The sequence below is a fragment of the Tachysurus fulvidraco genome, chromosome 14 (assembly GCF_022655615.1).
Source record: "Tachysurus fulvidraco isolate hzauxx_2018 chromosome 14, HZAU_PFXX_2.0, whole genome shotgun sequence".
Classification (NCBI taxonomy): Eukaryota; Metazoa; Chordata; class Actinopteri; order Siluriformes; family Bagridae; genus Tachysurus; species Tachysurus fulvidraco.
In genome coordinates, this window is record NC_062531.1 from 9,804,216 (window position 1) to 9,816,994 (window position 12,779).

General features: G+C 39.7%; 1 protein-coding gene across 5 annotated transcripts in view; it reads left to right on the forward strand.

Moving 5' to 3' along the window:
• Window positions 1-3,029: 3,029 nt before the first annotated feature.
• kazna (kazrin, periplakin interacting protein a) overlaps window positions 3,030-12,779 on the forward strand; it is a 46,756-nt gene continuing 37,006 nt past the window's right edge. For 4 of the 5 annotated variants that reach the window (XM_047823126.1, XM_047823129.1, XM_047823127.1 and 1 more), the window contains exon 1: window positions 3,030-3,341. In XM_047823126.1, the coding sequence (XP_047679082.1) occupies window positions 3,176-3,341 (166 nt within the window). In that variant the 5' untranslated portion in view covers window positions 3,030-3,175. Of the gene's footprint in view, window positions 3,342-6,939; window positions 6,976-12,779 lie in introns of those variants that run through there. The other variant, XM_047823131.1, reaches the window with a different exon arrangement.

A 12,779-nucleotide genomic window follows, 5' to 3' on the forward strand; every position in this document is an offset into this window, starting at 1 on the left:
CAGACCAAACAGCGACTATAGAAACAATAGTACATTAAATCAATGTAATCCTGTGATTTGTTTTGCCAACACCTTCTGACCAATCAGATTAGAGAATTCAGCAGCACTGTGGTATAATGTTCATTAACTCTGTATGTTATGTACTCTATAGCCTGTTCTCTAGCACAGGCAGTATTGGTTCCCAGTGAGTCTGCTAATGATCAGATGCTTTGAGTTGAATTAGAGCACAAAATGTCTGATATTGATCAGCGGTCAGGAATGTTAGTGGACATAAAATACTGTATATGAAATATCTGAAGTCTGGAAATAAAGCTAATGGAACGATGATATAGAGCTATTAAATGGTGATACAGCAATAGGTTTAGACCTTTTGATTTGAAGGCAGCATGCCCTCAACACTTCATTCTCATACACACAGGAAGTGTTTCCATCCATCACAGAGGTTTCAGTGCAGCAAACAGTGTACACTGAGGCTCGGGGAGTTTTCAGAGGCTCCTCCTGAAGATGGAGGAGACTGTGAATATGGCCATTCCCCCGATAAACAAAACTATTTTGAGCAATTTTAATTAATAACAGACTGGAAGTTTTATTCTATAATGTTTCATCATAACCCATCATCACCATCATCATCATCATCATCATCATCATCATCTCTCTCTCTCTCTCTCTCTCTCTCTCTCTCTCTCTCTCTCTCTCTCTCGCTCTCAGTGGTTCTTTCTTTCATCTTTACTCTCTCGCACACACTCCTTTCGTCACACTTGGCTGTTTTTCCATTTACTCCTTACTGATAACTCACCTACTTTGGCAGATAAATGCTAAATTAGAATAAATGACCCTGCATTGTTCAGTGGACAGCTGTGCAATTGCTCTCTCTCTCTCTCTCTCTCTCTCTCTCTCTCTCTCTCTCACACACACACACACACACACACACACACACACACACACACACACACACACACACACACACACACACACACTCTCTCTCTCTCTCTCTCTCTCTCTCTCTCTCACACACACACACACACAAACTCTCTCTCTCTCTCTCACACACACACACACACACACACACACACACACACACACACACACACACACACACACACACACACACACACAGACTCTCACTCTCTCTCTCTCTCTCTCTCTCACACACACACACACACACACAAACACACACACACACACACACACACACACACACACACACACACACACACACACACACACACACACACACACATACATACTGTATGCATTCACTTTTTTTTCCACTTTTTTTTTCTCTGTTTGTCACAAACTAATAACTGTGTCATTATATTCCGTAACGAAACATAGTGTTCAGGCTGACATTTTGAACACTGTTTAGGTACTTAAATGCATGAATGACAGCTAATCCTAATAGCCCATTAACAATATATCCCTGATTGAGTTAAGCAGTAAAGTACTAGCTATGATTTTCACACTTGGCTAGCTAGCTAATTCACTTATGTCAATCACCTGGCATGGTTGCTATAATGAACACATCTCCAATAATCTATTTAGTTAGCTTTGGCAACAATTAGAGAATGTTCAGGATGTAATGAAAATTCTCAGTTTATAGTGATTTTAATATTTATATAAAGTTAACTTACTTCTCTAAAGGAGGAACAGCTGTGCTCTGCAGCATTAGCAGGTTCTACACACTGCTGGCTTTTCAGAGTTTGTGAAAAACATTTTGCTAGACATCAGATGTTTCTTTGAAATGCTGGCTACAGGTGTATGTGCTGAATTTTAAATTCTAACCCTCACCACAATGAATAGCACAGAGCCAATTCTTACTCACAAGCAGTAGGAAATAAGAAGTTGCTCAGTTATGGATGTTTGCTTGAATTACATTATATTTGTTGTCATTGTTGATTATTTAACCAGATGTTATAAAATGCTGGTCATAATCACGGAGGCTATGCATCTTAGTAACCGCTTTATATTGGTCAGTATTGTTGTGGATCTGGATCCTGAGTCATGACCGTGGGGCAGGAATTTACCCTAGAAAAAACAGTTATTGCAAATCTATTACAAACCATCTTGCCTGACAGGAGTTGAGAGGAAACAGAGGAAATAATGTAAAACGATGAAATCACCATAATGTTCTTCTATTATGTACAGTCCTAATAGACCCTTGCATGGGTGAGTTGACAAATTAATCTAAATTATGTAAAACCCTGAAAATGTATTGTGAAGGCAATTTGCAGTCCCAAAAACGTTTAATTGGGATTATGTATTATGATATGATTAGAAATAGTCATATTCAGCAAGATCACAGCCCACAGCGATGAAGGGTAAACCCCCATAAGGGTAGTATTACAAAGGTTGTGTGTGTGTGTGTGTGTGTGTGTGTGTGTGTGTGTGTGTGTGTGTGTGTGTGTGTGTGTGTGTCCAGCATGCGGGTCTGTGTAAACGCAATTGTTTTCACTCTAAACTGCTTGTGTTGAGGTTCAGGACTTTTATCAGATCTCTGGAGGGCTTTATGCTTCCCTAAGGCACAAGCACAGTTATTACCTGCGATGATGTATGAGCGCGCGCGCATGTGTGTGCGTATGTGTGTGTATGTGTGTGTGTGTGTGTGTGTGTGTGTGTGTGCGTATGTGTGTGTATGTGTGTGTGTGTGTGTGTGTGTGTGTGTGTGCGCGCGCGCGCGTGTGCACCGTGTAGTTTGTTTGTCATTGAAACAAAGATTATACTACATTATATTATATACTACTATACAATAATTTGTTCTCACAAACGTCGCCGAATATGATATATATCTAATAGTAATATTACTAAAGTACACGTCTTTAGTTTGCGTTAAAATGGTGTAACTACCGCATGTAATGTGCCCTTCTGTCCCCCCCGCAGATGGTACGGTCCGTTAAGGAGCTGTTCGTCATCCTCCAGCGCGCTGTTGTGTCCGTGAAAGCAGCACCGGAGCACATCCTCTTCTCCTGCGTGTTATTTCTCTCTCTCTCTCTCTCTCTCTCTCTCTCTCTCTCTCTCTCTCTCTCTCTCTCTCTCTCTCTCTCTCTCTCTCTCTCGTTAGATTAACGTCATCATGGAATTAAAAAGACTTTCATTCCGTTTCAGTAAAGCTGGCTGTAGCGTTTAAATAAAAGAGACGTGTTTCTGATGTGCGGCAGCGGTTGAGATCTTTGTAAGGATGGAGGACGGAGAGCAGCTCGCGCGCCGCGGAGACGCCACTATCGGTCGCGCGAGTCAGGAGCAGACGGAGCTGCGCCCGGAACCGGTGGCGCGTGACGAAACAGCAGAAGCGGGAGTGCGAGACACGGCCACGGTGGAGCGGAGACATCCACGCAGCTGCCACGGTATGAACGCATCTTCATCTCCACCTTCCTCTTCCGACGCGAATGAACGCAGTTATCGGTCAGGACCTCACAATGTCCTGCATGTCATCACGAAAGCACAAGGAAAGTGTCTCACATAAGTTAACAATTTGCAGAAAAAACAAACGACGTCAACACTAAATTCGTGGCAAAGTGTAACTCCTCACGTGCCAGAATGAGTGCAGATTGCATGCTGAATAAATGTCTGTAATAAGAAATGATCCATTTTTTCATCAGTGGTTAAAGGAGTTACACATCTGTATACATCTGTTTTAAAAGACGCAAGGTGGATTCTACACATGTTCATGGATGGTTGCTACTAAGTGTCTGAAGTTAAACTCCAACATTTTTCCTGTCTGATTTCTAACTTTGCTGTACTAAGAAACAAACGTGTGTTTACTCAATTCTTACTAACAGAACCCAGAGGTAAACTGCTGGCTTGTGTGTATATATTAAATAAGGAATAAACAATGACAGCACGTACTGTTCTGGGAAAATAGTCAATAACGTGATGGTGTGAATCCATCACCACCACAGAGTGTTTTATTTCTTTTATACCACATCAGTTTGCCAGCAATTTGTGTTCTTAACCTTTTAGCAGGCCTATAAGTTAAGTTAAACTGTTCTTCAAAAGCATTTATTCTTTCTGTCTTAGGGAAGTTGAAATAAAGAAACAAAAATGCAGCTTGTGATTATACACAGAAACATGAAAGTCGGTATAATCTGTTTATTATTAGGCTTAGATTAAGTGGAGCATAAAAGCCCTGTGAATGAGTGGTTGCCATAGAAGCAATAAGGTATTAGAATGAATGCATTAACATAAATTTATGATTTACATCACGGACAGAGCTTCCATCAGTGCAGTTCTTATAGAAAACGTAACGAACACCTTTTGACCTGTCAGAATCCAGTATTCATGAACCATGCAGTATAAGTGACTATATAATGCAGATTCTGGAACTGCAACCATTACAATCTGATGTAAGGATGAGACCGATAAAAGAACCTTTTACTGATGCTGTTCTTAAGTACAATCTTTGTTTAAAAATGTAGTTTTAACATAGAAAGGTTCTTAGCTTCCTAGATTTCTGTTAAAATAAAAAACCTGGGGAAAAAAAAAATCAAAGGTCAGTAAAAGAGTTGATATTTAGCATTTTTCTAATAATGTGTTTTGTTTTTTTTTAATCAAACTTCATGTATGTTTTCTGCTGTATTTATGCACCATTAGGTCTACCCAACTACACATTCTTCAATCTGAATACTTTTAGCGATGAATTTATGAGTGTTTTACAGAAGTATGTGTATGTTTTCCATGAACATTAAGTAGTCATCAGAACAAGTGCCCTTAAGCTTCCATTATGAGTGAGTTTTGACTCAGTGTACTTATAGATCTTTCCTTATTATAGGGAAATATGTCCAAATCGTTGTTTGTAAGACTCTACAAAAGAAGATTAAAATGCTGGAACATTCATTTAAATGTGCTTGTCACCATGAGTCAGTAATTGTCCTCCATGATCTGATGCCAATATGTACTTCCTTTCATGGATGTCCAATCTTGACCAATGTATCCTGGTGCTCAATGGGATGGTTATTATTGCAGTGTCACTTCAGTCAATGCAAGTCCTTACAAGCCTTATAGCCTTCTCTGTGTGAAAAAAGGAATAGAGAGACAGATATACTAGAACGAGAAGATTTTTGTTATGGCACTCGCTGTTGCATTATTTACACTTTGTGAATCAATCAGCTGATTCACTGTTTGTGTGTTAGATCTGAAAGAAAGCTTCTGCATCGGCCAGGGATCTTTCATCGCTTCAATGGGCTGTTTGTTCATCTTGGCCAGTTTTGCCAAAAAAGAAGCGTTGGCTGACAGCGAGAGAGAGAGAGAGAGAGAGAGAGAGAGAGAGAGAGAGAGAGAGAGAGAGAGAAAGGAGGAAGGAAGGAAGGAGGATGAAAGGAAAAGAGATTGTAAATTAATGGGAGGGTTTGTCATTTAGTGTCACTGAAGGTCTAATCAGCGGTGCTAGTGAATTCGTTTTGTTTCAAAACCTTTCTTGGTTTTTTTGAAGGCATGAGGTTTTCTCAGCTGAACTGAAGTACATCGTCCTCCATGACAATTGATGAAAAAGGTCCAAATTGAAACTGATGATGACAAGCAAGGAGCCTGTATCCACTTAGCCATGTTTACTGGGATAAGTTAATTAATTTCCCATTTAGCCAGATGACTTCCCACCACAAACAGGGGAATGAATGAGAGCTGTATTAGGAGGCATTCTGGAAGATTTCCAGTGTTTCCAACTTTAGGTCTGCACTGAAATATAATGCATAACTGCAGCTTAGAATGTCAGCTTTTTCCTGTTGATGTCAGTATTTTGAGAATGTGCTTACTTCTCGTTCAGCCTTTGTTCTCAACTGTCCCACGCCACAGTCAACAGATTCCTCCTGGTCATGTAGCTGAGAATTTTGATGCAGGCCTTTAAGTGCATTTCGGTAGTTGAAGTTTCTGAGCTGTTGGCGTCCGTCACGCCTTCATTTGCGTTTCACTCGATGGGCCTCAGGCTTGTCACTGACCCCTATGAACTATATTACAGAAAAACCCAGTGCCTGCTGACTCCTTAATAGGCCTTTGTGTTGTGTGTGTTAATTTATTCAAATGATAATATACATAGAATTAGATTGCATGCAGCCTCAGGGCTTCCTGAGTTTGGGCTACTGGCTATGTACTTTTGCTGATATGTCCTGTCAGGTTTCCTGTGGGTACTCTTGTTTGTTCCCACCTCTCAGAAACATGTCAGGAGGTGGACTGGTGACTATAAGTTGACGCTGTGTGAGATTGGATGTGTGCATGGTGTCCTGTGGTGGACTAATGCTCAATCCAGGTTGTATTTCTGTGATATCCCTCACCATAATAAAGCTGAAGCTGAATGAATGAATGACCAAAAATATTTATTGAATTACTTTGTGCTATTTTTATAGTGAGAACTTGAAGCACAGCCATACAAACTGGTTGGGAGGTACGGCTTCGGCAGCGGTTTTTGGCTGCAAGGCAAATCACACGTTTATATTAATGCAGTTGTAATGCATCATCACGTCAATAGCAACAACTGAATTAACAACAGCTTATTTAGAGAGACTAGAATGGCAGAAAGTCACATAACATAAGCCTTATAATACTAATAAGTAAACCTTGCAGATGATTATTTTTTAAAACATCATGCCCCATCATGTTTTATTCATTACATGATAGTCTTCAGTAGTCTGTAGTTCAGTACTCTTATTTTTAATAATCAGCTGGTGCATTGGGATTTTAAATTAGAGAACATATATAGAGTCTATATTTTGCTGTCTCTCTCTCTCTCTCTCTCTCTCTCTCACACACACACACACACACACACACACACACACACACACACACACACACACACACACACACACACACACACACACACACACACACACACACACACAGACAGTATGTGTCATATTGCATCTCCAGAGTCAGTATAGAGGATTTAGAGGGCCTGACAAGACAGCAACCTCTCTCTGTCTGTTCGTCTCTGTCTTTCTCTCCCCAATTGAGAATAAATGCTTTTTTGCTCTGACCAGGGAAAGAAGTGAGGTGAGTAGATGAATGTTAATCTAGCATGTCTGTGTGTGTACTGTGTAAGTAGCTAATCTAAATATGTTCGAGTCGCATTGTAAATATTGAGCAGTGTTATGTTATTAGACATGCTATATAATCACATTCATCATATTTTCACGTTTCACATTTGTGCACTGTTTCATCTTCATTTTTCACTGTTTTATCTTCATTTTTTTCTTCGTTTGTGCTTTTTTAATGTTATCAGTTTATTCCATGCCATTATGTTTCATTAGAAATTCCTGTCCCCTCTCTACTCTCAGCTTCTCGGAGGTTCAGTGGCCTGGCGTCTGCAGTTTAATTAACGTGTATTTATTGAGAGCATGTTGAAATGTCAGTGGTAATCATATGTAATCAGGCTTAAGGGCTGTCACGTTTGGAGAGTGGTGAAATGATGTTTGTGGTAATGTTCAGGTTAGAAAATATACACTGTCACAGGTTGTTTGTGTGGGTGTGAGTGTGTTTGTGGCAGTGTGTCATGATGTTAAACACAGATGTGGAGAGGGGGTTAATATCTATTTACAGTATGGCAAAGGAATGACAAGATGGTAATAGTGGTCAGTGTGTGTGTGTGTGTGTGTGTGTGTGTGTGTGTGTGTGTGTGTGTGTGTGTGTGTGTGTGTGTGTGTGTGTGTGTGTGTGTGTGTGTGTGTGTGTTAAAAAGTGCATGGTATTCGTTAGTATGATGTTACAGCCAAATAGAGGTAGAGTCTCATTTAACTTTAAAGGCATCTGAATCTTGATTTAAAGGTCATCAGATTGATTGTGTCGTTAGACTACTGAAAAAAAAACACCGTGCACTGTGACACATTTGCATTCATTTAAATAATCACACATCAAGAATATGCTATTTACTACCTTCACCCATTAAAATATTAAAAATAAAAAAATCTTCCAGTATGTAAAAATACATTTACTGGAATATGTTTGACTATTATGCATTGTGTTAGGAGGCAAAAACACTTCACTTCAATACAGTTTTTTGTGTAAGTTGCTTTTAACAATGAACCTTGACACAAATCAGCTTTACAGAAATCTATAAATTCAGCCTATACATTTTAAAATGTAAATTTGTCCTTAATAAGCGAGCCATAGGCAACAGTGGCAAGGAAAACTCTCTGACAACATGAGGAAGAAAACTTGATGAGGATTCAGACTCAAAAGGGAACCCATCCTCATCTGGGTGACACCAGAGAGTGAAAATATACATCGTTTCCTTTCTATAACCTTATACAGTCAATTGACATTGCGTAACCAGAAGCTTTTAAGCAACTTCATGCATGAGCATCAGCATGAGTTTTATCTGAATTGATTATAGAGTTTACATAAATCCCTTCCTGCCAAAGCCATCAAATGTTCAATGAACCTACCATGGTAACAACATTTCAAAGCCACTGTGGGGTCCAGAGAGTAGAAAGTGGTCAAGATCTCTGGGAGCTCAGGATTAGCATGTGTAGGGAGAGAGTGAGAGAGAAAAAGAGAAAAAGAATATTATGTATACTTATTGTCATGTAATGATTGTGCAAGCAGGGACAATCTCCAGCAAGTCTAAATGCTATTAAGGATTTTACAACTTGGACTTAAATGGTTTTGTGAGAATCTCTATTAATAAGTCAGGGTTTTTCAGAAGCCTATTTGTGTTCTGGTGATATTTTATGATGATCGTACAATCAAGCATTAATTATTTGGTATAACACAGAATCTGCATTTAACAAAACATACCGAAGAACATTAAGAACATGAGGATTAATTTTGATCTCAATCGTTTAGTTGTTTATACTAAACAAAATGTTTTCAATTGTTTTTTAAAACTTAAACTCTATTCTGTTACAGCACATTAACAATATTTCAGAATTTCTTATCATGCCCTGTATTATATGAGGACAATAATGTCAATCCAGTGCATCATTTAATTGCAGAAATACAGTGTAATTGAGTGTGCTGGCAGCTTTTTATGATTAGCCCTGAATAATTATTATAATCATATATATAAATTGTTATATAATTTAATATAATAGTGTTCCAAAACGGCTCTGTGGTGCAGATGGGTAGCCGTGCGAGTTACTGTCCCCGTGGTATTTTACATGTTCTCTCAAGTCAAGAAGCTATTATTGTCATGTCAACCATATCTAGCTGACAGAGTACATAGCTAAATGAAGAAACATTTCTCCAGGATCGTGGTGCTACATAAAACAACACTGAGCTAAGGACTAAAAAGTAAGTTGTCTTAGCCACATAAAGTGCATAGTGTGCAACCTAGTCCAAACAGTGCAGACAGACAATACCATATACTACAGGACCGATATATAAAATAGTGCCAACCAACGTACCGTCAGTATCGACCATTAACAAATAACAGGATTTGTAATCATTTGACAAACATACAGCATGTTCATTTGGGTTTCCTTCAATTTCCCCTGGTTTCCTCCAAACTTGATTGGTGGAATGGTTATAAGAAATTACCCTAGGTGTGAATGTGTGCGTGTGTCTGTGTGTGTGTGTGTGTGTGTGTGTGTGTGTGTGTATGTGTATTGTGATGTACTAGCACCCCATTCATGGTTTTTATTCTCACCTCATGCCCAGGATGAGTTCCCAGGATGGACTCTTATTACACTGTCCAGTGTAAAGCAGCTACTGAAGATAACGAAAGGATGTTCCGAATGCAAATGCTGGACATGCAACACTGGTTATCTAGGAGAAGTGGGTAGACATATTTAGGGTTAGTCATGCATATTATAGTCAGTATAGTCAACCGTCAGCATATTTGCAACATTTGGAGTAAATCACGTCCTGTTGTAAGTCACGGCAGTTTCTAGAACGCGCAGTCTTTGGATGGATGTGTCCAGAAAAGTGGGGTGTAAGAAGTGGGACCAGACTTCAGGAAAATAGCATTTTGGCTTTTTTTTTTGTCAGAAATTTCAAATGAAGTGGATAGAAGTGAAATCCATCATCAGACAAATTAAGAACATTGCAAAGAAAATTACCTGCTTAAATGCACTGAGAAAATGACTGAAAATAGCAAACAGGTGTGTTAGTGTTCAGGTGAGTGAGATAAATGCTGTCCATGCTCAATCCAGATGTCACACACTGTTCTGTGCTGCTTTGCCTGCTTCAGTAAAGCACATCTGAGGAACATAGCTAATGGGTGAGACTGTCAGTTAATTTAGCAGAGCATATGTTTTATGTTATATGTTCTAGAAAAAAAAATACACTTTCAATCATGTGAAAATATTACAGCTTATTTAGCAGGCTAGCTAAGTAACACAGTAAATGTTGCACATAATTTCCTGTCTGAGGTCCTCTTATATTTAATGGCATGACCTATAGAAACTGACTGCTAGTCACTGTTAGGAAAGATTACAAATGGCAGGGTGCAGCGTATACGCTATTCTGAGTCACTTCTCGAGTTGAAGGCCATCATCTGTACGAGTCTTTCTAGAGGCTTGACAGAGCTGTTGCTCTCAAGTGTAATGTCGCCTCCAACTCACATTGAAATGTCACTCTGCGGCATCACACCGCTTTATTTTCTCTCTTTTCCTTCCCTCACCACTTAAGAGGCATGTCTTGTTATCTGACCATTAAAACATCGGTTATACCTGGACATGTGTGAATGTGTTGATTTGAAAGCAGGATGTTCTGAATAAACTATTCTGTGAGCTTTTCTGATGGCGTCATTTATATTAATAAGTGACTTCTTTTATTTTTATGTAAGGGGTGATGCCAAAATGCTTATTTGTCTGAGTAGCCTAGCTGTGTGTATTTGAGTCTGTGTGTGCGCGCGTGTGTGTTTGGGGGGTGGGTGCTTTGGGCACTGGGGTGGGGGGTGGGGGTAAATGGGGTTCAGAGAGAGAGGGAGAGGGGTAGTGCGGTAATGCTGGTATCTGTTTCATGCATTTGAAATTAGCACAGCTTTTTATAGACACCTGTACTTGGGAGCAGTAGAGTGGGTTTGGCTGCGGCATGCCTAATTCTTGACGCGTGCTGAGTGCAAGTGCGTGTTATGTCAGGTTGTAATCCGTTAATGTTTGGGCATTAAGCCATACAGCAATGCATCAGTGTTTTCGTACAGGAATCTGTGATCCTTTCAGACTTTTTACTGTCAGCACTTCAGGTAGGCTGGGTGTTGTGTGTGTATGTGTGTGTGTGTGGTCATGTGTTAGACTCTTTGCTGATTGATTGTTAATGCATGCAAGGAATAATGTAAAGTGTCAGTATTAGTTTTTTTTTTTAATTGTTTAGGGTTACCGGAGACAAAAAATTCAGTGTATAGAAATACACTAGCTTGTTATAAAAACACATGCACTTACATACTGACACCGAATTGTATCTCAATATTCCAGCTGCTCTGTTATTTTCTCTTCCATTATTTCTGTCTTTTTTATTTCAGTGCTGTTCTCTAATATTATCTGGATTGGGTTTTCAAACACACTACCTGCTGCAATTTCATATGACCACACGCATGAAAAAGGGGTTACAGGATGTTTATTTCACCCGGCGTTTACGCAGTGTGGGGTTGTTGAACAGATTCAGCTTCTGTCTGGAATAATTTAGGGTTAAATGTGCTTTAATGGTTGGCATAAACTGGGCTTTGATGTACTTCTGGCTGCTTTCAAGAGACATGTCCCCCTTGATGGATTAAGACTATTACAAATTAAAAAAAAAAAGCATTGTTTATTGTCAAATTTTAAACCCCAAAATGCAGCCATACTACTGGCATGGCTTTTGATTTGAGTGAGATGGATGCTGTTCATTTCCTTGTGAAACTAGAGATCAATGACTGCCTAACATTTCTTAGAGAAAAGACTGATGTTTTTGGCATCTATCTCTTCCATTACTCAAAAGGTTTGTATAGATCAGTTATGGATCAGTGTTCATCTACTATTTGTACTGTATTCACCTTTGTTGGTCCCACAAAAGTATACACTCTGCTTACTAGCTTATTTTTGGAGGTCAGATGAAACTGGAATAGCTGAAGGAAACCCATGTGTATGTGCTTGATTTATTTGCACAAACATGCAGCAACCAGAACTCAGCATCAACTGACACTTTGAGGCATCAACAATGCCACCTGCTGCATCAATGCAGGCCATGTCTTATTCAGGAGGTGTGGAAACTTTAGGCGCATTTTATTAGCTCAAGTCAGGGCGTCGTTGTTAATCCGAGAGTCGTCTAACAGACAGGAAACACTCAGCCTGATTGGTTCTGTTAAACAAACAAGCTAAACAATGGTGAATGACATTTAGCAACAGTAACTGACAGTGACTGCAAGTGTATTATGTCAAGTCCTGTAGTCTTGAGCATCACACTAGAGCCCTGCACGGGACTGTGTTTATAAACCCGCACCCGCCCGCTGCCGCTGAATTTCTGACCAGGACCGCCCACGCCCGCAAGCTGCGTGTTCCACTCCCGCCCGCACCCGCAATGTTTGTGTTCACTCCCGCCCACTCCCGCGGATTTTTTCTTGAGAACTTGTGAAAATTTTGATTGTATACAAATGATCAGACTAATTATTAGTTCAGACTAATGTCCAGAATAACAGAATTAAACATGATAAATTAATACTAATGCTAATACTAATCTTCTTCTCAACGTCATGTGTTGACTCCATTATTATTAGGCTACACACCAAATCCCGCGGATCTCCCGCTAAATTTTCTGACTGCCCACTCCCGCCCGGGGCAAAGGTGAAACCGCCCACTTCATTCAGCTCATTCAGCCACAAGGACATTCGTAAGGTCAGCCAGTGATGTTGAATGAGGAGGTCTGGGATGCAGTTGGTGTTC